At 38.2% G+C, this 20488-nt stretch overlaps 1 protein-coding gene and 1 pseudogene across 1 annotated transcript; both read left to right on the forward strand.

The window, feature by feature from the left end:
• The first annotated feature begins 206 nt into the window (after positions 1–206).
• Positions 207–8640, forward strand: LOC121247085 (imidazoleglycerol-phosphate dehydratase 1, chloroplastic-like). Its single transcript, XM_041145417.1, has 7 exons — positions 207–609; positions 1013–1117; positions 1589–1681; positions 2135–2209; positions 2656–2718; positions 6534–6643; positions 8224–8640. Exons 1-7 carry the CDS (start codon positions 262–264, stop codon positions 8249–8251), a joined length of 822 nt encoding a protein of 273 aa, XP_041001351.1. The 5' UTR covers positions 207–261; the 3' UTR covers positions 8252–8640.
• Positions 8641–8728: 88 nt separating this feature from the next.
• Positions 8729–18976, forward strand: LOC121247386 (annotated as a pseudogene).
• Positions 18977–20488: the final 1512 nt, after the last annotated feature.

Below are 20488 nucleotides of genomic sequence, written 5' to 3' on the forward strand. Positions count from 1 at the left end.
AATTGATGTTTTATTTTCTCTAAACTATTATTCATTTTACAATATGGCCATAAAACTATGAAAACTATCACTTAATCCTCAATTTAAATAATAAGTTATAATTTATCTCTTTATTAAGATAAACCGAAAATTAGGCAGCCCTACTACCCCTACCATTATTCCAAACAAACAAACGGTGCGTTTTTGGTTGACTGAGTTTTGCCTTGTGCAACTGCAGCATATCAATTCTCTCGGGGAGGTACTGTTTTCTATTTTCTGAACATGGAGCTGGCCGCAGCTCTACGTCTTGTGTACCATCCCACCTCTTCTCCTATGCTAAAATCTAGGGTGAAGATTTCTCAGAGACCCCTCGCTTCCACTCTCACATCTTTTGCTCAACGCCCAATTTCGTCACTAAATCACGGCCTGCTCCTGAGAATGTCTGAGGACCCACACAGATTTATTTCCTGTCCTGCATCGCTCGAAGAGAATGTCTCGACGATAAACGCTCGGATTGGGGAGGTCAAAAGGGTCACGAAGGAGACCAATGTGTCGGTGAAAATAAATTTGGATGGTTCAGGGATTGCTGAGAACAATACTGGGATTCCCTTCCTGGATCACATGTTGGATGTTAGTGATTTGAGCTTTAAAAATTGCTTTTATTTTACTGATTTCCTAATTTGTTTCTCAATCTTGGTTAAGCTGCACTTAGTTGTGGTTTCCAACTTCAGTATTTTACGAACGGTGCTGGCTTTTTATCTTTGGATGTTGCTAGTTTAGCTTTAGAAAATGCTTTCTTGGTGGGTTAAGGGAAGAGCAAAAGCGAATTCTACTCAGCATTTTATGATTTCCCAGCAAACATAAAATATTTTTCGATATATATACATATATATATTTCTTCGCACTCCACTTCCAGCTCATTATGCTGGAATGGTTTGGAAAACACACTTAAGAATTACTACTCTATTTGGGCAGGCTCTTTATCTCTCTTATAGGAAAAGGTTGATGATTATATTTATTTGTTTCATGTTAGCAACTTGCTTCGCATGGGCTATTTGATGTGCATGTGAAGGCTACTGGGGACATCCACATTGACGATCATCACACAAATGAAGATGTTGCTCTTGCCATTGGAACGGTATTGAAAAGAAAAACATTACAGCAATTGTTTGGTTATGACTTATGGTTTGTCTGTATGTTACTGAAATTGAGGCAGTCCATTTTTTTTATTATAAGCTATGAAGATAAAAAAGCTTCTTTGATGGTCTCCCTGTGTGCTTGGGCTATTCCTTTTACTATCAATAAAATCTTACTTGTCAAAAAAACAAAAATTTTGATGGTATTCAAATAATTTTAGTTGTTTCCATAATTTAGTTTATTTATCCAGTTATACATCTAGTCTCATATGTCTTTGAATTAGATTTTACTTACAGAAAAAAAATGTCTTTGAAATAGTTTTACTTATGTTCATTACTTGAGAATATTGTATTTGACATAATGGACCAAATCAGACATCCAAAGCCTATTGCTTCAATAGCTTCATTTTTGGATCATCCTGTTGGTATTACTGGGTATGAGATGTAATAAGTTAGTTCTGGTTGGTCGGCAGGCTTTTTTGCAGGCACTTGGTGATAGGAAAGGAATAAATCGGTTTGGTGACTTCTCTGCCCCTCTTGATGAAGCACTAATACACGTTGTGCTGGTAAGTTCAACTTGACTGTCCACACAAACTAACTGTTGAAAAATATACTGACGATAAGATTAGCCGTTTTTTTTTTTGCACATATTGGAAATTGGTTTGCTATCACCAACTTATATCGTATACTGTAAAATTTTGACAAAACCGAATTAGGACATTGTGGCTGTTGGGTCCTTAATTATCCTCTAAAGAATTGTGTAGTTTGAGGACAAAGTGACTTTGAAAGTGCTATGTACAGCTAGTCTTCTTTTTGAGGTATTAGTGTTGATCACTTACAAAAAAATGGTATTAGTGTAGATCAATACAACAAATCAAGTCGTAGAAGATTGTCTTTAGGACAGCTTTCTGATGCTTATATTCTTTTACGTGTTAGGTGAATTTATATGTGAGAGACTGAAAGCTAAGTCCTCTTGATGTTTGAAATAACTACTTAATGATAAGAACTTGTTTGTTCAGGATTTATCTGGACGACCGCATTTAAGTTATGATCTGCAAATACCTACTCAGAGAGTCGGAACATATGACACTCAGGTAGGTGTTGTTCTTGTTTACTTCCACACAGTGTGGATGTCTCCATTTACCATTCATCTCTGGGGCAGTGTTAGAACTACCCCCGCTGAGACATTGACAAAATGTGAAAGTTTGTGCACCTATGGAGTTTTTTGCAATTTTACGGGAAACTGCATTTTGCAACCCCCCATTCTACTACCATTTTTTCAATTTATACCTGAAATTAACAAAATCATCAGTTCACACCCCTAACTACCACTTTTTGACAAATTGTTAAAAAGTGGTACTTTGAGGTGCAAATTGAAAATTTTGGCAGTTTAAGGTGCAAATTGATAAAATGTTGGTATTCTGAGAGTTTAAAATGTACTCTTCATTCAATTTTATAGAGTCTAGTATCTCTGTTTTTTTAGTTGTCTTCCTGAACTTGTTACTGGAGGAAATGAATTGTTTGGAACTCTTATTTGTAGTTGGTGGAGCATTTTTTCCAGTCACTGGTGAATACTTCTGGCATGACACTTCACATCCGCCAGGTAATAATACTCGGAGCTTCTTAAAATTGTCAGAGAACTCGTCTAACTATTCTCGATCATTAGATTCTCCTTGTTGCATAGGAGGAGATTTTAATGTAGTAAGGTTCCCTAGTGAAAGATCTGGAAGCAATCGGTTACATCCAGCCATGGCTGAATTCTCAGAATGCATTTTTTACCTGAATTTTGTTGAACTCCCTCTAGTTGGCGGTCTTTTCACATGGTCTAATAGTCAATCTTGGACCCGGTTGGATAGATTTTTAATATCGCCGGAATGGGAAAGCCATTATCCGGAGGTATGTCAGAAGCGACTGTCGCGCTTATGCTCGGATCATTTTCCCATATTATTAGATGGAGGTGGTATTCAAGGAGGTCGTCGTTATTTCAAGTTCGAAAATATGTGGCTTAAAAGTGATGGCTTCGTGGATATGGTAAGGAATTGGTGGTCTTCTTATCAGCTTTACGGTTCCCCCTCTTATATACTTGCAGGCAAACTGAAAGCATTAAAGGAAGATTTAAAGCTTTGGAATTTCCAATCATTTGGAAATATTGGGGAGCAAAAGAAAACTCTAATGGAGGATTTACAGAATCTTGAAAAGATTATTGAGGATAGGGCTCTTACCCCAGAGGAAATTTTACGTAAGATTGTGCTGGCATTAGAGTTGGAAAGGGTTTTAACATTAGAAGAGATCTCTTGGAGACAGAAGTCAAGAGTGCTTTGGTCGAAGGAAGGGGATCGAAGCACAAAATTCTTCCACAAAGTGGCTAACTCCCATCGGAGAACTAACTCTATTGAGATGCTGAATATCAATGGTAGTGATTGTACAGAGGCCCTTGTGATCCGGGAACATGTGGTGAACTTCTATGAACACCTATTTACAGAAAATGAGGGCTAGAGGCCCAAGCTAGATGGACTTGGTTTTGAGTCCATAGAACCACAGACAGCATCCTGGTTGGAAAGATCTTTTAAGGAGATGGAGGTATTGGATGTGGTTCGAAAGATGGTAAAGGATAAAGCACCAGGTCTGGATGGCTTTACGATGGGGTTTTTCTAAACATGTTGGGAGGTGGTAAAGGATGACATTATGAATGTGTTTCAGGAGCTTTTCTTGGCTGGGAAATTCAAGAAAAGCCTGAATGCTACTTTTATTGCTTTGATTCCGAAGAAATCCGGAGCGGTGGAGCTGAGGATTTTAGGCCTATTAGTCTCATTAATGGGATATACAAAATCATCTCAAATGTGCTAGCTAATAGGTTAGGGGTGGCAATTGATAAAGTAATTTCAAAGCCGCAAAATGCTTTTGTACGGGGTCTTCAGATTCTGGACTCGGTCTTAATTGCAAATGAATGTCTGGATAGTAGATTAAAGTCTGACATTCCAGGTATTATTTGTAAATTAGATATGGAAAAAACATATGTTCATGTAAACTGGGAATTTCTCTTGTACTTATTGAAGAGATTTGGCTTTGGGGAGAGGTGGTGTATGTGGATCAGATGGTGCATCTCAACGGTAAATTTCAGTCTTGATCAATGGTAACCCAGAGGGTTTTTTCAATAGCTCTCGAGGCTTAAGACAGGGGGATCCCTTGTCCCCTCTGCTTTTCGTTATCGTCATGGAGGCTTTGAGTAGGATGTTATCGGCTGTGGTTAGTCATGGTTTTATGGCTGGTTTTTCAGTGGGTGATCTACAGAGGGGTCTCACCTCGGTCTCCCACTTATTATTTGCAAATGACACTTTAATTTTCTGTGATGCATAGCAAGACCAACTTAGGGCATTGAAGGCGCTTCTTTTTTGTTTCGAAGCAGTGTCAAGTTTGAGAGTTAACTTCGATAAATCAAAGTTAGTGCCTGTTGGGAACGTCAGCATCTCTCGGCAGTTGGCTAACACTCTTGGGTGTAAGGTCGCTTCTCTCCCTATGACATATTTGGGGTTACCATTGGGGCTGCTTCACAGGCTTTGTCTATTTGGAACAAAGTTATTGAGAAAATAGAACGAAGATTGGCTGGGAGGAAGAGACTGTATTTTTCGAAAGGAGGAAGGGTGACTCTTATCAAGAGTACTCTCTCTAACTTGCCAACTTACTTTCTATCTTTATTTCCAATTCCAGCTAGTGTGGCGGCGCGAATCGAAAAACTTTATCGGGATTTCTTATGGAGTGGGATGGAAGATGAATTCAAGTTTCACCTAGTCAGTTGGGATAAGGTGTGCAGACCAATTCCTTCAGGTGGGTTGGGGATAAAGAATTTGAGAACTTTTAATTGGGCATTACTTAGGAAATGGCTTTGGAGATACAACTTGGAACCAGAAGCTCTATGGAAATTAGTGGTTGATTGCAAATATGGTAAGAGGGAGAAGGGGGTGGGGGGATTGGTGTACTAGAGAGGGGAATGGGTCCTATGGGGTGGGGGTTTGGAAGCACATACGATGTGGTTGGGGGTGTTTTCTCGCCATACTAAATTTTTGGTGGGGGAGGGCACTCGTATAAAATTTTGGAGGGACATTTGTTGTGGGGAGGAGGCTCTAGCGGACGCCTTGCCTTCCATTTTTCATTTGGCTTGTGATCAAGAGGCTTCAGTGGCGGATCTCATGGTTCGTTCAGGGGATCAACTCTATTGGAATGTCACCTTTAGTAGAACAGCTCAAGACTGGGAAATAAATAGTTTTGAGGCGTTTTTCAGTCGGGTGTACTCTACAAGAATGTCTAGATTGAGAGAAGATAAACTGTGGTGGAATCTGGCAAGTAAGGGTGTTTTTTCGGTTCGCTCCTTCTATAAGTCCCTTACTTTACTTCCAAACACGCATTTTCCTTGGAGAGGATTGTGGAGGAATAAGGCACCTTCAAAAGCACTATTTTTCACTTGGACAGCGGCTCTGGGTAAGATTTTGACCACTGATAATCTGCGGAAGCGTCGGGTAACTATTCCTGATTGGTGTTGTATGTGCAAGAAAGCTGGCGAGACAGTGGATCATCTTTTACTTCATTATGAGACAGCTAGAGCACTGTGGAGCGATGTGTTCATTCGATTAGGGTTAAATTGGGTGATGCCTGCTACAGTGGTAGAGTTATTGGCTAGCTGGGTATTTGCCAGGTGGTGCTCCACAAATCAAAGTTGTGTGGAAAATGGTTCATATTTGTATTATGTGGTGTATTTGTATTATGTGGTGTATTTGGCGGGAGCGTAATGAGCAGACATTTGAAGATAAGGAGCAGACAATAGAGGATCTTAGAATTTTATTTTTCCGTACCTTACTTCTTTGGGCTATTGCTGTAGATTTTAATGGCCTAAATGTACATGATTTTCTTCTTTCTTTTCTAGCAACTAGATAGGTTTTACCTCTTGTATACCGCCTTGTATTCCTGGGCTTTGCCTATTCTTATTTATACTACCGTTTACTTATCAAAAAAAAAAAAAAAGATCCTTTGAAACAAAAATAAAAAAATAAAAAATTTACTGGAGAAAAGGTTCATGCACTTTGTACTTGATGAACTCTATTATGCGAATGGATGTTTAATGTTATTTTGAGCATTACCATGCACTTCCATCCTATTCTTATATTTCTAATTATTAGTAATTATGCCCATGATTTCTGTTTGTAATGAACTGAAAACATTTCTCTTTTTCATGATAAGCATACAATAGAATTGAAAGAATAGGAAAGGGCAAAGCCCTAGTGCAAAGGGAAGTATGTAGAGCTCCATTGAAAAAAGAAATTGACAAAAAGAGAAAACAAGTAATGGAATGTCAGCAGTAATTTTATTCGGCTTTTCACTCCCGTTTAAATTTTTTAACAGCATTTTTATTGTGGTTGACAACAGCTTTCTGGAAGAAATTCTCACCATATAATTGAAGCAACCTTCAAAGCTTTTGCAAGAGCTCTTCGGCAAGCAACAGAATATGACCCACGTCGCCGTGGGACAATTCCTAGGTTTGTTATTTTCCCTTTCAATTAAATTTATGATTGCCATTGATAGATGCTCCTAGGTTCAATACATCTCTGAATCCTACAATTTTTATAAGGTTTGATTTTTAGGCTACGTTTGGGTAGTGAGAATACCTGAGAAGTGTTGAGAATGTTTATGAATAGTAGTGAAAAAGTAATGAAAAAGTAATAATAAAATATTAAAAAGTAGGTGAAAAGTAATGAATAGTAGAAAAGTAGGTAAAAAGTAATAATAAAGTAAAGAATAGTAGTGAGAGTACCTCAAGTACTCTCACTTGCCAAACAAGGCCTAGGCTCTGTTTGGATACTAAGGGGATGCTTGGGGAATGAGATGAAATGAGAAATCTGTAAATAGTAGTGAAATGATTTATGAATTTTAATAAAATAGTTTGAGTTGTGATATTTTATAAGGTTTTGGAAAATGAGAGAAAAAGTTAAATAAAAATATTATAAAGTTAAAATATTGTTAGAAAAAAAATTTTAATATTAGATTTGTTTTGGGATTTGAAAAAGTTGAATTTTTTTTTTGTATTTTATTTTAAATTTTAAGAAAGTTGTAATGATTAGTTTGAAAAAATTGTAATGATTAGTTTGAAAGTGTTTGTGTTTGAGTGATGTTTGGAAAGGAAATGAGATGGGATGAGATGAAAAAATTACCAAATGTCCTCTAATAGTATCTTAAATGATCTGTGAATAGTAGTGAAATAGTTTGTAAATAGTAGTAAAGTAGTCTAAGAACATTTTAGAACAGTTGTGTTCCCAAACAGGCCCTTAAACTTCACTGTAATAGTGGCAAGTAGTTTGATTGTAGAATATACAGTTTACCCCTTCTTTTATGTGCATTCGTTAATATATATTTCATTTATTGATGTTATAGCTTGTTACTTGCTTTAGCGTCATTTCCTTGGTTCATCACATCTTCGACTATTATTCTCTGGATGCCTTATTCGTTAGCCAAGTGCCCATTACAGCGCCTCTATTATAGAAGCGAAAGCAATATGCCTTATTGACCAGCCAAAGGGCATCCTTATAAAAGAATGAATGGGAAGCAGCCACGTCTATGTTGCTAGAGTTATCTTTACTACACTCCCCACATACTCATCTATTCTTATATTTGAATTCTGTCTTCCAAATATAATTTCCTATCAAATCCACATCAAAATTATTTATGAAAGATGATTTTTTTTTTTTTTACTTTCTGAGCTTTTACAAGTTTTACTCCATGGTATCCATTTTAAGAGGTTCTTTTTCTTTTACTTTAAAAAAAATAATAATAATAATAATAATAATAATAATAATTTAATATTTTGTTGCAGTAAACTCCTTCAGAATAGTGGGGAACTTGAATCATTTTCTATGTTCTTACTAATCTCATATTTCTACAGTCATGTTTACTGCCAATTATGCAGCACGATGATGTTTAGTTTGACATTATAAGGGCTTCTTTCCCATATTATTTTACTCTGTGCATGTGGCTGTGCGTTAGTTCTTTGGAAAGCTAGAACACTTGAATAAGTTATGACATGCGAACTCACTCTAAGTACGTCTTGCATTTGAATCTGCAGTTCAAAAGGCGTGCTATCACGTTCTTGATTTTTAGTCATTATCAAGCTAAAGGTGGATAATGCCTTGAGGTGGTAATGTTAGCCATATCCTTATTTTCCTGACGCATGCTTCTGGGAGAATCTGGTTGATGATGCCACATGTATATGGTCATTGACCGTCAGTTGAAGCCCTGCAGAGCTGAGACAGAACAACATACTTACCTGGGGGCTACCGCTTGAGCAATGAGTGTCCAAGCGGAATATTGCTTGTATGAATTGATGTACACGTAACAGTTTGGTGCTCCTATTGTCTTCTATTGGTTGTTGAGACCAGTCAATCGTTAAACCCCATGCAGATGGATCAATGTACCTTCTAGCTTGTGTGATTTAATTTGTTGCTACCACCAGTGTTCAATTTTACAGAGCCTTTTGACAACATTTAGATTTGTTCTATCTTGCATAAGATCATTTGAGGATTTTATGATGAGGCTGCTTCTTTATCCCCGTCGGTTGTCCTTGAGCAAACATGGGTTTAGCATATCAACTTAACCAAAGAAAGGGAAGAAGAGAGATGGGACCAAAAATATCGACCGAGATGAGGTGATACTGGCCGATAGTGCCTCTTAAGGTGGCCCTAGCTCCATGTCTCGGGTCGTGGGATGCACATATAGACAAGGGCAAGCATTCCTTGAAATCCTGCAGCCGAAACAGCAGTGAATGCAAACCGTGTATACTGTCTTCTGAAAGGGAAACTTGTAAATTTTGTAATATGTCCTGAAATGGAATCATGGATGGACGGCTTTGCCTATCTCGCTATATGATGAAAGCCATATAATCCCAATTCGGGTCTCATCAACCAAATTGAACAGGAAGTACCTTTTTTTTAATTAATACGTGGATCAAGCTATTTTGCCGCTTAGCGTGTATTGCTAGGCGTGTCTCTTAGTGCAATTGCATTTTTTTTTTTTTTCAAATATCTTTAAACATTTTTAAAAAATATACAAATTTACTAGTAATAATTTTCGTAACCATTAAAAAAAATTAAAATATACAAAAGGTCAAATCCAGGAGGCAAAATCAGGGCAACCTAGCAAAAAAGAAAAATGCATGGAGTCAGGGAAGATCAAAAACTTTGGCTGATGAAAAAATAAAATTACCGAAATGATATAATTATATTTATTCATGAGCTATATAAAATAACTGTAAAAAAAATTAATTTGAAAAAAAACCTCATCTTGGGCCCCGGCCCACCAATTAATGCGTCACTTCAATCGATCCAACGGATGCCGGCATCGTGATCATAGCTTCTAGAGAAAATAAATAAATTAACGAGTTTGCTCCCTCAATTTTATAGATTATGTATTTTTTTTTTAAATTTTATGATTAAAAAATTTAATATTGCTTAAGTTTGTTTTTTCAATTTAACCGTTCATGTATTTTTTTATTTAATAATTAAAGAAGTGAATATTAATATATTGGCCTTTTTTTAAAAAAAATTAAAGATGTTTAAAAAATATTTAAAACAAAAAAAAAAAAAGTGCAATTTATACTAGGACACATCAAGTACAATTTACACTAAGGCACACTAAGTGGACAAATTTGAATAGCACAATGGCACTACCCTTAAAAAAAATTGATTATTAATAAAATTTTCAAGTACGCCCCCAGCATTATTGCATATAACAATAATAACACCGTAATAGCCCTCTAGGGTTTTGTAGCCCACATTCATTGCCCTTTTGAACACACCCCACCCCCGGGGTCGTTTTGAGCTCACTTTCTATTTTACACTCCCGGTGTCGGCCAGATCAAAGAGATAGAGAGAGTGAAGGAGAGCACAGAGCAGAGGAGACCCTAGCTATGGTGAGTTGACTCACTCCGATCCACTCTTTCGCTTGGATTAATTTTATTTTGGTTTCCTTATTGATTTGGAATATGGGTTTTGCAGTCTCTAGTGGCAAACGAGGACTTCCAGCGTGTGTGCTGAACACAAACGTGGTGTAATGAAGCCCATGAGGAAAGCACAGATCAACTGGGAGCCCAAGTATTTTGCTACAGATTCGGTCCATTACCTTAAGCCTTGGAGTCAAAACGCAACGTGGAAAAGGAAAAAGATAAGTGACATGCTCAGATAATGGAATTATGTGTTTCATCTTTAAGTGTTCTGGAAGCTAGTTAGTTATTTTCAAAATATTACTTATGTGACGCCCCGACTCCGACGTACAAAAAACAAGGGAATCGTGACGTCAGGATGGTGACAACACGGTCATGCATCCCAATGAAAAGTGCTCAAATGTGTGTGCAACATGCAAAGGTACACAATAAAAGTCGCAGCGGATAATATAAATAAGTCAACTAAGTACCAAAATTTTAAATACAAATATTCAACACAATTTATCTTTAAAGAGTTATACAGTCATCCCAAATATATTACAAAGGCAATATATAAATTGATAAAAACATAACTCACTAAACAGGAGCAATCCCAGATCACTCCACCAACGGAGCCAAGCTAGGGCTCGACATCATCATCTGCATCAAAATCTGCGATACCATAAAATGGTACCACAGGTAAGTATAAACCAAACAACTCTCGGGATAAAAATACATTAATGCAACCAACAATATGACAAAATACATTTAGTCATAAAATACCATTTTTTCCCAGAAAATGATTATTTCCAACACACGCCAAAAATCCCATTTTGGCCCAAAATATCCGTAAAACATTTTTCCAGAAAACGATTCACACAAACAACCCATTTATCGGACACTGTAGGCGGGAATCGCAGGCGGGACTCTACCACCGTCCCTGCTTACCACCATCCCTACTGCGTGCACCGTAGGCGGGAATCACAGGCGGGACACAACCACCATCCCTATCGCGTGCACCGTAGGCGGGAATCGCAGGCGGGACTCTACCACCATCCCTGCTTACCACCATCCCTACAGTTCCTTTCCACACAATGAATACTTAACCGAGCACTGTAGGCGGGAATCACAGGCGGGACTCTACCACCGTCCCTGCTTACCACCATCCCTACCGCGTGCACCGTAGGCGGGAATCGCAGGCGGGACACAACCACCATCCCTGCTTACCACCATCCCTATCGCGTGCACCGTAGGCGGGAATCGCAGGCGGGACTCTACCACCGTCCCTGCTTACCACCATCCCTACCGCGTGCACCGTAGGCAGGAATCACAGGCGGGACACAACCACCATCCCTATCGCGTGCACCGTAGGCGGGAATCGCAGGCGGGACTCTACCACCATCCCTGCTAACCACCATCCCTACAGTTCCTTTCCACACAATGAATACTTAACCAAGCACTGTAGGCGGGAATCAGAGGCGGGACTCTACCACCGTCCCTGCTTACCACCATCCCTACCGCGTGCAATATGTGATGTACATGAACAAGCCATAACCAACAACCAACAACCACAATTCACAATGCAAACAGACACACAACAACTCCGTCCACAATCCATCCGACCCCGAAACTCCTCGGACTCAGTCCGGTAAAACAAACCAATTCACAGATAATATGCGTTAGTGCAAAAATATATTTAAATCACAAAAGTTCTTTAAGGAAAATACGTACAGCGCTATAATATGATTTCTGGAGGATCACGGAGTTGCAAAAGGTAGCGACTCAGCAACAACACAGTGTAAAATACACTGTGGCCGTGGGTCTCAAATACTCACTTTCAAACGGAGGCAAACGAAGACCTAAGATTGATAGGGTAGGGCCTAGGGAGGTCGGTGAAACTAGTGGTGGTGGTGGTTTGCCGTGGGTGGCGGCGGAATGGGCGGTAGAAGACCAAAATGCCCAAATCAGAAATGTAGATGGTGGAGCTTCACCGGTGGCGGATCGGAGCTGGGGTTGGGTCCAATAGGTTGCCAAGAGGTCGAGGATGATGTGGTGTGAAGATGGTGGCCGGAGGTGGCGCGACGGCGGCGCTGGAACGAAAGTGACGCCGCGGCTTGAAGGGCTACTGGTGGTTAACGGCGGCGCGAATGGAGGTGAGGTTGGTGGGGTGAGGTCGCCGGCGGCAGGGGAACACAATGGGGTGGGCGGTGAAGGCCACCGCTGGCTCACGGCGGCGCTTGCGTGAAAGTGGCCCTCGACTTCGTGGGGTGCGTGCGGGCTACCGGCGGCGAGGTAGGGGCTGGGATTTGGGGGTTGAGGTCGCCGGAGGAAGGGAGAGCTGGTCGGCCGGTCAGTGTCAACCACCGCCGGCTCACGGCGGCTCTGGGTGGAGATGAGGCAAACGGACGGAGAGAGGGAGAGAGAGGGAGCTGGGTTGTGCGCGCCGCGGGGAGGGGGAAAGCAGAAGAAAAAGAAAAAAAAGAAAGGAAAAGAAGAAAAGAAAAAAAAAAGAGGAAAGAGAAAATGGAGTGAAAGAAATGAGGTCCAGTCCTCACATCTTGAGTCATGAAAATGATCCAACGGAAATGATTTTAAAACAGCAAATCAATTAAAATAATTTAAACGTAATGATACAATGAAAATAAAATAATTCTATTCCACAATCAATTAATTTTAAAGAAGAACAATTTAAATGTATAACAATAAATAAATATTAAGAAAACATAACAATTTAATTCCCACAATTTAAAGATCATAAAATAACCCATTTAAAATATCCGATAATTATAAAATAAGAGAATAAATTTTAAATAAATAAATAAAAATGCTTCATTAAAAATGCACTAATTTACGGGGTGTTACAACTTAATTACCAGTTTGCCCTTTTGTAATTCAATATTTTACAGTACACGTGTCTTTTGTTAACTAGTCTAGTTTAGTATTCTTGAAGAGCACAAGAGAAGGGAAAATGATGGGGGAAGATTATGAAATTGCTTGTAAGAACCTTGTTCATCTCGAGGTTGGGATTTGCCTCGAACTATTTTCCAGTTATCAATACAATCATTTGCTTCTCTTTCTCAAACACATTCCCTGCATTCCCAGTTTCATTACTTTCCAGTGAATACATCACATTGCACCATTCCTTCCCGTTATTATAGTTTACTGATAGACTAGAATCATTACAATTGGTATCTAGAGCCATTGATTCTCATGGCTAAGTTGAGTAATGCAGAATTACAAATTTGTTTCCAGAATTATCATTGTGCACTCTATGATGAAACATTTAGAGAGCTTGGAGAAAAGGTTCTCACAGTGAAATATGTGGATGGTAAAAATTTAAAGATCTTTGTGGAACCCTCCTACACCATTTACTACGTGAAGCTGAACATTAATACACCTATGGAAGAAATATATTTCCATTAGAGCAACAAAAATTGTGGCACGGAGAGGTTCTTTTTGGAAGGCAATGTTACGTTGACAGAGATGAAAATATTTGAAAATAGGTATCTCTTTCTTGAGATGAAGGGTGATGAATTCAGCTCAAAAAAATTAAAAGAAGAAAAGGAAGCAGCTACGGATGCAATAGAAAAAACACAAAAATCGATAGCGAATGAAGAAAATAATGATGTCTGATTGAAAGGGGAGAAGGTTCTGTTTCTCTCTGTTTTCAGTCCTTCTTTGAAGCTAAGAGAAGATTCTGATGAATTCAAAACTTAAAAGAAGAGAAGGAAGCAGATACAGATGCAACAGAAGAAACACAAAAATTGTTAGTGAATGAAGAAAATAATGATGTCCGATTGAAGGGGAGAAAGTTTCGTTTCTCTTTGTTTTCAGTAGTTCTTTGAAGCTAAGAGAGGATTCCACCACTGTCAACCTAGGAGGGAAAAGGCCACGTCTCGTACGACATCTTCCATGGCCAAGAGACGTCCCTCACTTGCCCAGTAAACCAAAAAAATCCCAAACCATAGTTTCTCACTTCCTCCAATCTGAGTCATTGTCCCCATTAAATAAAAGCCCTAACCAGAAACTTGGATCCGACCACCACCATGTATGGTCCTCTCTATCCTGCCGATGGGATCCTCAGCTCAAGAAAGGCACTTACAAAATCTCCCGCGTATTTGCCTCTCTAAATCGATTATGGGTAGTGCCTTAAATACCCTGGCCATTACAATTTGTGAGGTTCTCAAATACCAGTCTTTGATGCCATCATTGCTCTACGTGCTCTCAAAGGTGGGATGGATAATATGGCACTTCCCCTCATACCACTTCACCATCTCAAAAGGGGCAGCAATGGTACCTCAGTTGTTTGTGAAAATGCCAATTAGAAGCAGTGTCAAAGCAACTGGGGCACTTGGATCCAACCTCGAAACTCATAGTAGTGGCATGCCATCTTTTTTCTCTTTATTTAATCTTAAGGAGAATATTCATTTCTAGGATGAGGCTGTTATACATGGAGATTTGAATGATTTTGAATCTTTAAGCAAAATGGGTGCACTCAATTACACCAAGGCAATCCCTGTGAATTTCTTTTTTATTGGATTTGAAGGAAAGGGAAACCAAGAATTCCAGCTCCACCCTAAAGAACTTGAGTGGTGGTTCATGAGAATTGATCACATCTTTGAATATACACGAGTTTCACAAATTAGAGAAGTTCTAACCCCATTCTACAAAACTAATGTAGATAAAGTACGTCTCCATCTTCCCATTGTCAACCACATAAATTACAATTTTTCTGTTCATGTGATACAAAGGGGCGAAGAGGTTACCTCTATTTTTTAGTATGCTATCAATGTGTTTGCCTATGAAGATGATGTTTCTAGCAATAGAGATGACAGTGCTCTTTGACAAGTTGATGTCGTAAGACAGTATTTATGGTTGTATGTGGCCGCACTTCCCATGGTTGAAAAGCATGTCAATGCATGTGGGCCAAGGAAGATTGATGAAGCAAGCCGCATGGTTGAGTTTGCTAAAAAATTTAAGAGCAAGAAATTTTTGGCTCCCCAGTTGCTTGATGTTTTGCCCCTTAAGGTTGCTTTTTGGCCCTTTGATAAAGAAAGAGAAATGAATCTTATGGGAACGAATTGTAAGATCTAGGGAATAATTTTAATAAATCCAGGGAAGAACCCATTTGCATTAATTAAAGGCTCTATAAAGATATTGGAGAAGCACAAAAGTACATTTAGTAACATAGAAAATGAGAAGCTTCCGGCTCATTTGGATGGGTTTGGATGGAACACCTGGGATGTGTTTTTATCAGTCCATCCATATGCTAAGCCATTGGCATTGCTAGTTACAACTCTATTACTTTATATGTCTTGGGGTATCATGGCTTTTTTTATGTTACTATTCTCGTTGTTGAATATATTTTTATCTTTTCTCTAGTTCTCTTCTATCTTGGCATTGTGGCGTTGAATAGGTACACTAAGGGTGAGCCTTTGACTATGGGGAGATTCTATGATATTGCTTCAATAGCAAAGATATTTCCATTTCTCTTCAAGCAGTTTTTGGTAGCAATAAGGCATTTGATGACCATGATAAAGGTTGTTTTTCTTCTTGTCATTGAACTTGGAGTGTTTCCTCTGATATGTGGATGGTGGATAGATATCAGTAATATAAGGATGTTTGGGAAGTCCCTAGCTCAAAGAATTCAAATTCTTCTCAACTTCTCCTTTATCAAGCTCATTGGTTGGGTTGTTGGAATTGTTTACATTCTACAAATAAGCCTATTCGTCCGCCTTCTTAGAATGATTTTGCATAATAGAGTGATGTACTTTCCTTATGATCCTTCTTATCCAAACTACAATCAATTTCGTGATTTGATTGATGACCCTATGCACAAGCATGCTTGTAGGGTTCTACTATCAATTGCTGCTTATGGGAGTTTGATTATCGTGCTGGTGTTCTTACCAGTTTAACTTGCCATGTAGATGGCTTCCGCCATTTTTCCACTTGATATTACGACTATGTTTATCCTACTTGGCTCGTAAATGATTTCACTCGTCCCTTCCTTTACAACAATTGTGGCATGTGTATCTCTAGACAAAAATAATATAGTTGTCTTTTACCCCGGTCGTTGGACATTTGATGTTAGTATCTTGACAATGGATAATGGTTTTTCAGTGTCTATACTCTTCTCTTGGAGGTGTGTGACAATTGCACCAATGCAAACCTTGTGGACAAGGTTCTTTGAGTGGGAAAGTTTGTAATGAGGCCCATGAGGAAAACACAGATCAGCTAGGAGCCCAAGTATTTTACTACAGGTTCTTCCCATTACCTTAAGCCTTGGAGTCAAAACGCAGCGTGGAAATGGGTAAAGATAAGTGACGTGCTGAGAGGATGGAATGTTGTGTTTCATCTTTAAGTGTTTTGGAAACTAGTTACTTATTTTCAAAATATTACTTAATTACCAATTTGCCCTTTTGTAATTCAATATTTTACAATACACGTGTCTTTTGTTAATTAGTCTAGTTTATTATTCTTGAAGAGCATAAGGGAAGGAAAAATGATGGGGGAAGATTATGAAATTGCTTATAAGAACCTTGTTCATCTCGAGGTTGGGATTTGCCTCGAAACTATTTCCCAGTTATCAATACAATCATCTGCTTCTCTTTCTCAAACAACTTCCATGCATTCTTAGTTTCATTACCTTCCATTGAATACATCACATCGCCCTATTCCTTCCAGTTATTATAGTTTATAGATAGACTAGAATCATTACACATGGATGGGAAGTAGAAAATAATGTTCGCCCTTACCTCCATCAAAGGTATCGGTCAATGTTAGCCAACATCGTCTACGAGAAAGCCTACGTAGACATGAACAAGAGGTACCTTTTCTACCTTCTGGCATATGTGAATATTAGTCCAATTTGTTTTTTGATGGGCTTAATGACAGTTTAAGCATGAGTTTCGGCAATTATTTTTTTATTCATGGACTTGGCTTTATGGTATTTGATCATTAAGTTCATCTAATTTTTGTGGGACCTGCTTAAGACTATTTTTGTTAAGGGTTAAAAAAAAGAATAGAATTTGTGTCAAGGATTTGAAAACCTATCTTTAGAAAAATTTCAATTATGTTTGGTGTTTGGTCTAATCATCTTTACTGGATGATCAATAACTTCTCGATTGAGATTTTCATATAAATTTTGGTTATTCCGAGCTAATATGCTTTAATACTTTTAATGTTCATTTCTAGTTTATTTAGGCACTCCATGCTCGCTGTTATAGCTCAATCCCTTATCTCCTTGGTTTGCTTGATTTTTCCTGATTGACTTTGTAAATGACGTGTTTCACACCACCAACTATTAGAATGACCTGCAACAGATGAGAATGCGGCATTGGTTGCCTAGGGAAGCTCTGATACCTAAGTTAGAGAAACGTGATCTCAATATGCATATATATGCAAAAGTTAGAGTTTAGTGTTATCTTTAGGTATTATTTATAGAGATGTTGAAGACATAGATAAAGACTAGTTATCCCGTAATAAGCAGACGAGATAACCATCCTAATCTATTAGCATTATCATATCACACAACTAAGCCCATGGGTCACATGGGCTCTTGGACAGTGCGTCCCCCAGTCTCGGGCCAATAGGTCGAACATGTCCACTAGTCATGGGCTTGTAACCAAAGGACCTAAATATCCCTTCCATACTTTTTTTTTTATGCGTGATTTAACTGTATTTTGGAACTTCCTTTAATATAAAGGTTTATGTCATCGCGCAAGGGGTGACTTAGAGAGCTAATGTACTGTTTGGTGCATTTTTCTCCTTGCTGTTTCATTCTCTCAATATTTAGTAAAATTGGATGGTACTGGTTCTTGCAGGGCTGGTGAGTTGACAACTGCCAAGCTTGATAACCAAATAGTGATTGTGGCAAACCTACGCCAATTCAAGATCCCTGACTGGTTTTTGAACAGGAAGAAGGATTACAAGGATGATAAATATTCCCAGGTTGTCTCCAATGCGCTAGACATGAAGCCCAACGATAATCTTGAGCGTTTGAAGCAGATTAGGTATCCTTCATTTTTTTTTTCGTCACAAAACTCCAATACCTTCAGCCTTGTTGTTTCAACTTATTTGGTAATTCATTGATGACTTGGATGCTATATATGTGTACACGAGATACCTAAATCATGCGGCATGTGTTATGATATTTCCAGTTGAATTACTTAGTTTCTCCATGAGTCAAGCTACTCTAATAGATGAGTTTAAGATGTGCAACCTCATTATATGGTGGAGCAAGTTATTCAACAGTGACTCAGGTTGTTCAGTTGCCCTACCCCTTTGCCTTCTCAATCGGTTATTTTGTAAAGATACCAATCTTGATTGTTTAGCCTGGTAGAATTTTTTTATCTTAGTGAAGGGTGCATAACCCTTGACATTTTTTTTTTAAGTACATAACCCTCGACAGTTAAACGTTCAAATTTAGTTGAGGTGGCTGACCAGCCTTCAGCTTTTATCAATGATTTGAAACAATAACAAAAACATGTTGAAAGTAAGGAGTCTCAAAGTTGGTGTGTAGTTAGAACTGCATCAGCACTTTGCCTGATAAATAGTTTATGGCAATTGCTTTAATAATTAGTTTCCCCATAGCAATTTCATGTGATTATATTGGATGAGCCTATGAGGACTAGTTTTGTTTAGATCTACCAAAGGTACATACAATAAGAATTCTTAATTTCTCACTAAATATTGATTTGTCAATGACATTTGTTGTTATATTATCTGCGGTCTAGATACATAGATTGCTTCATAAGTTACGCTTGCTAACTAGCGAGTATAATCTTTGTTTTTGATGCGTAGGAACCACCGCGGTCTGCGACATTACTAAGGTCTTCGAGTGCGTAGGCATCATACAAAGACAACCAGTGGGAAGATTGTCGGTGTTTCAAATAAGCATTGAGTTTGTTTCTTCTTTCAAGGATGTCATGTTTTCATTGCTAATACCATTTTGCCCTTCAAAATATCATGGGTTCATGTTTGTTTTTTTTTTTTTTTTTGGTGGATGTATGCAGTGCTATTTAGCTATGTTTATGCTTTCCATACGTCTATGAACTATCTTACCAAGAGATTTTGGTGTGTGATTACACTAATCATTAATATATAAGTTGAAAGTGAGTTATGCCTTTTACTTCATACTTGTTCGTTTATTCATAATTGTTGAGGTGGTGACTTGTTCCAAGCAGGGGTTGCCTGTACTTAAGTTGCTATGGACACTATATTTCGCTTGTGGTCATTGAAACAAGGGAAGTGTGCAAGGAAGCGTATGCTTTGCACCTTTAAACTATATGGGATTTTATACTTTCATTCTAAACTATCATTTACCTTTAAACAATATAAGAAGTAAAAGAGCGTATCACTGACTTGTTACCCACTTCACTCATATTTAGCCCCGCCACTATATATATTGCATGTAATTTTAATATAAATAAAAAAAAATCACAAAACATCCTAGGATTCTTCTTTTTCCTCCTCTTCCAAGTCATGTAACTTTTTTACTTTTTTTACCGTCTCTAGACATGTAAAAAAATATTTGAAAAACTGGTTGAACTAAGACTATTCATCCAGGTCGGATTTTTTCCCGGGCCAGTCTGAAATTTGAGAAACCGGATTTCGATTCTAGGTTTTGGCCCGGATCAAACCTGGCCCGGAACCTGGGTTGCCCAAACCCGGACCTACCCGGTCCAGGTACCGGGTTTAAAATTCGATACCCAGGTCGTCAAAACTTTTTGAACCTCTTAGGTCTGGGTTTTTACTCTATTTTCTGTTCTTAAATCTCCTGAGTTTTCCTGAACCTCCACGGCTCCACCATTTGTGGAAAGTAGTGTTGCTCAAAACCAAATATAAATTCCTGCGCATTATTAATGTAATTAAGTTACATCACATCAGATTCTTATTTCAATTTTTGTAATTATAGTCACCTGTCACTATGTTTTCTGTCTAATTCTTCTTTCTTGAGAAACTATAAATTGTGGAGGGTAGCCTAGGAATTATAGTCATTAAGACTCGCAGCTTGTTCGAATATGTGCATCATTTTTCGTGTGGAATTATGAATATGCGATGTAAACGTGGAGAGAATTTGGTTACTTGCCGAAATAGAAATCTTTATATCAATTCCAACATTTTTTTACATATTTCTTTCATTTTAATTAAATATTTTGATATGTTGGATAATGAGGAAAATGCTAGAATTAATATATAATGATTAGAGGAAAATGCTAGGCTTTTATGTCAAAAAAAAAAAAAAAAAAAAATTTCAAACCTGAACCTGGAATCTGGGTTTTTAAAAGCCTAGGTTCATCTGGGTTTGACCCAGGCTAACCCGGTATGGGTTCTAGCCCGAGTTTAAAACCCGGATTCTGGTTCGGGTATACCTGGATTCCTGGGTCGAAACCCGGATGAATAGTCTTAAGTT

Source organism: Juglans microcarpa x Juglans regia, chromosome 1S (genome assembly GCF_004785595.1).
Source record: "Juglans microcarpa x Juglans regia isolate MS1-56 chromosome 1S, Jm3101_v1.0, whole genome shotgun sequence".
Lineage (NCBI taxonomy): Eukaryota > Viridiplantae > Streptophyta > Magnoliopsida > Fagales > Juglandaceae > Juglans > Juglans microcarpa x Juglans regia.

What these genes read in the sequence shown, in the direction of transcription:
- LOC121247085 (XM_041145417.1), top strand. Translation starts at nt 262, where the DNA reads ATGGAGCTGGCCGCAGCTCTACGTCTTGTGTACCATCCCACCTCTTCT. An exon ending in CACTAATACACGTTGTGCTG is followed by an intron (nt 1,682 to 2,134) that starts GTAAGTTCAACT and finishes TTGTTTGTTCAG; the next exon opens with GATTTATCTGGACGACCGCA. An exon ending in CGCCGTGGGACAATTCCTAG is followed by an intron (nt 6,644 to 8,223) that starts GTTTGTTATTTT and finishes TTGAATCTGCAG; the next exon opens with TTCAAAAGGCGTGCTATCAC.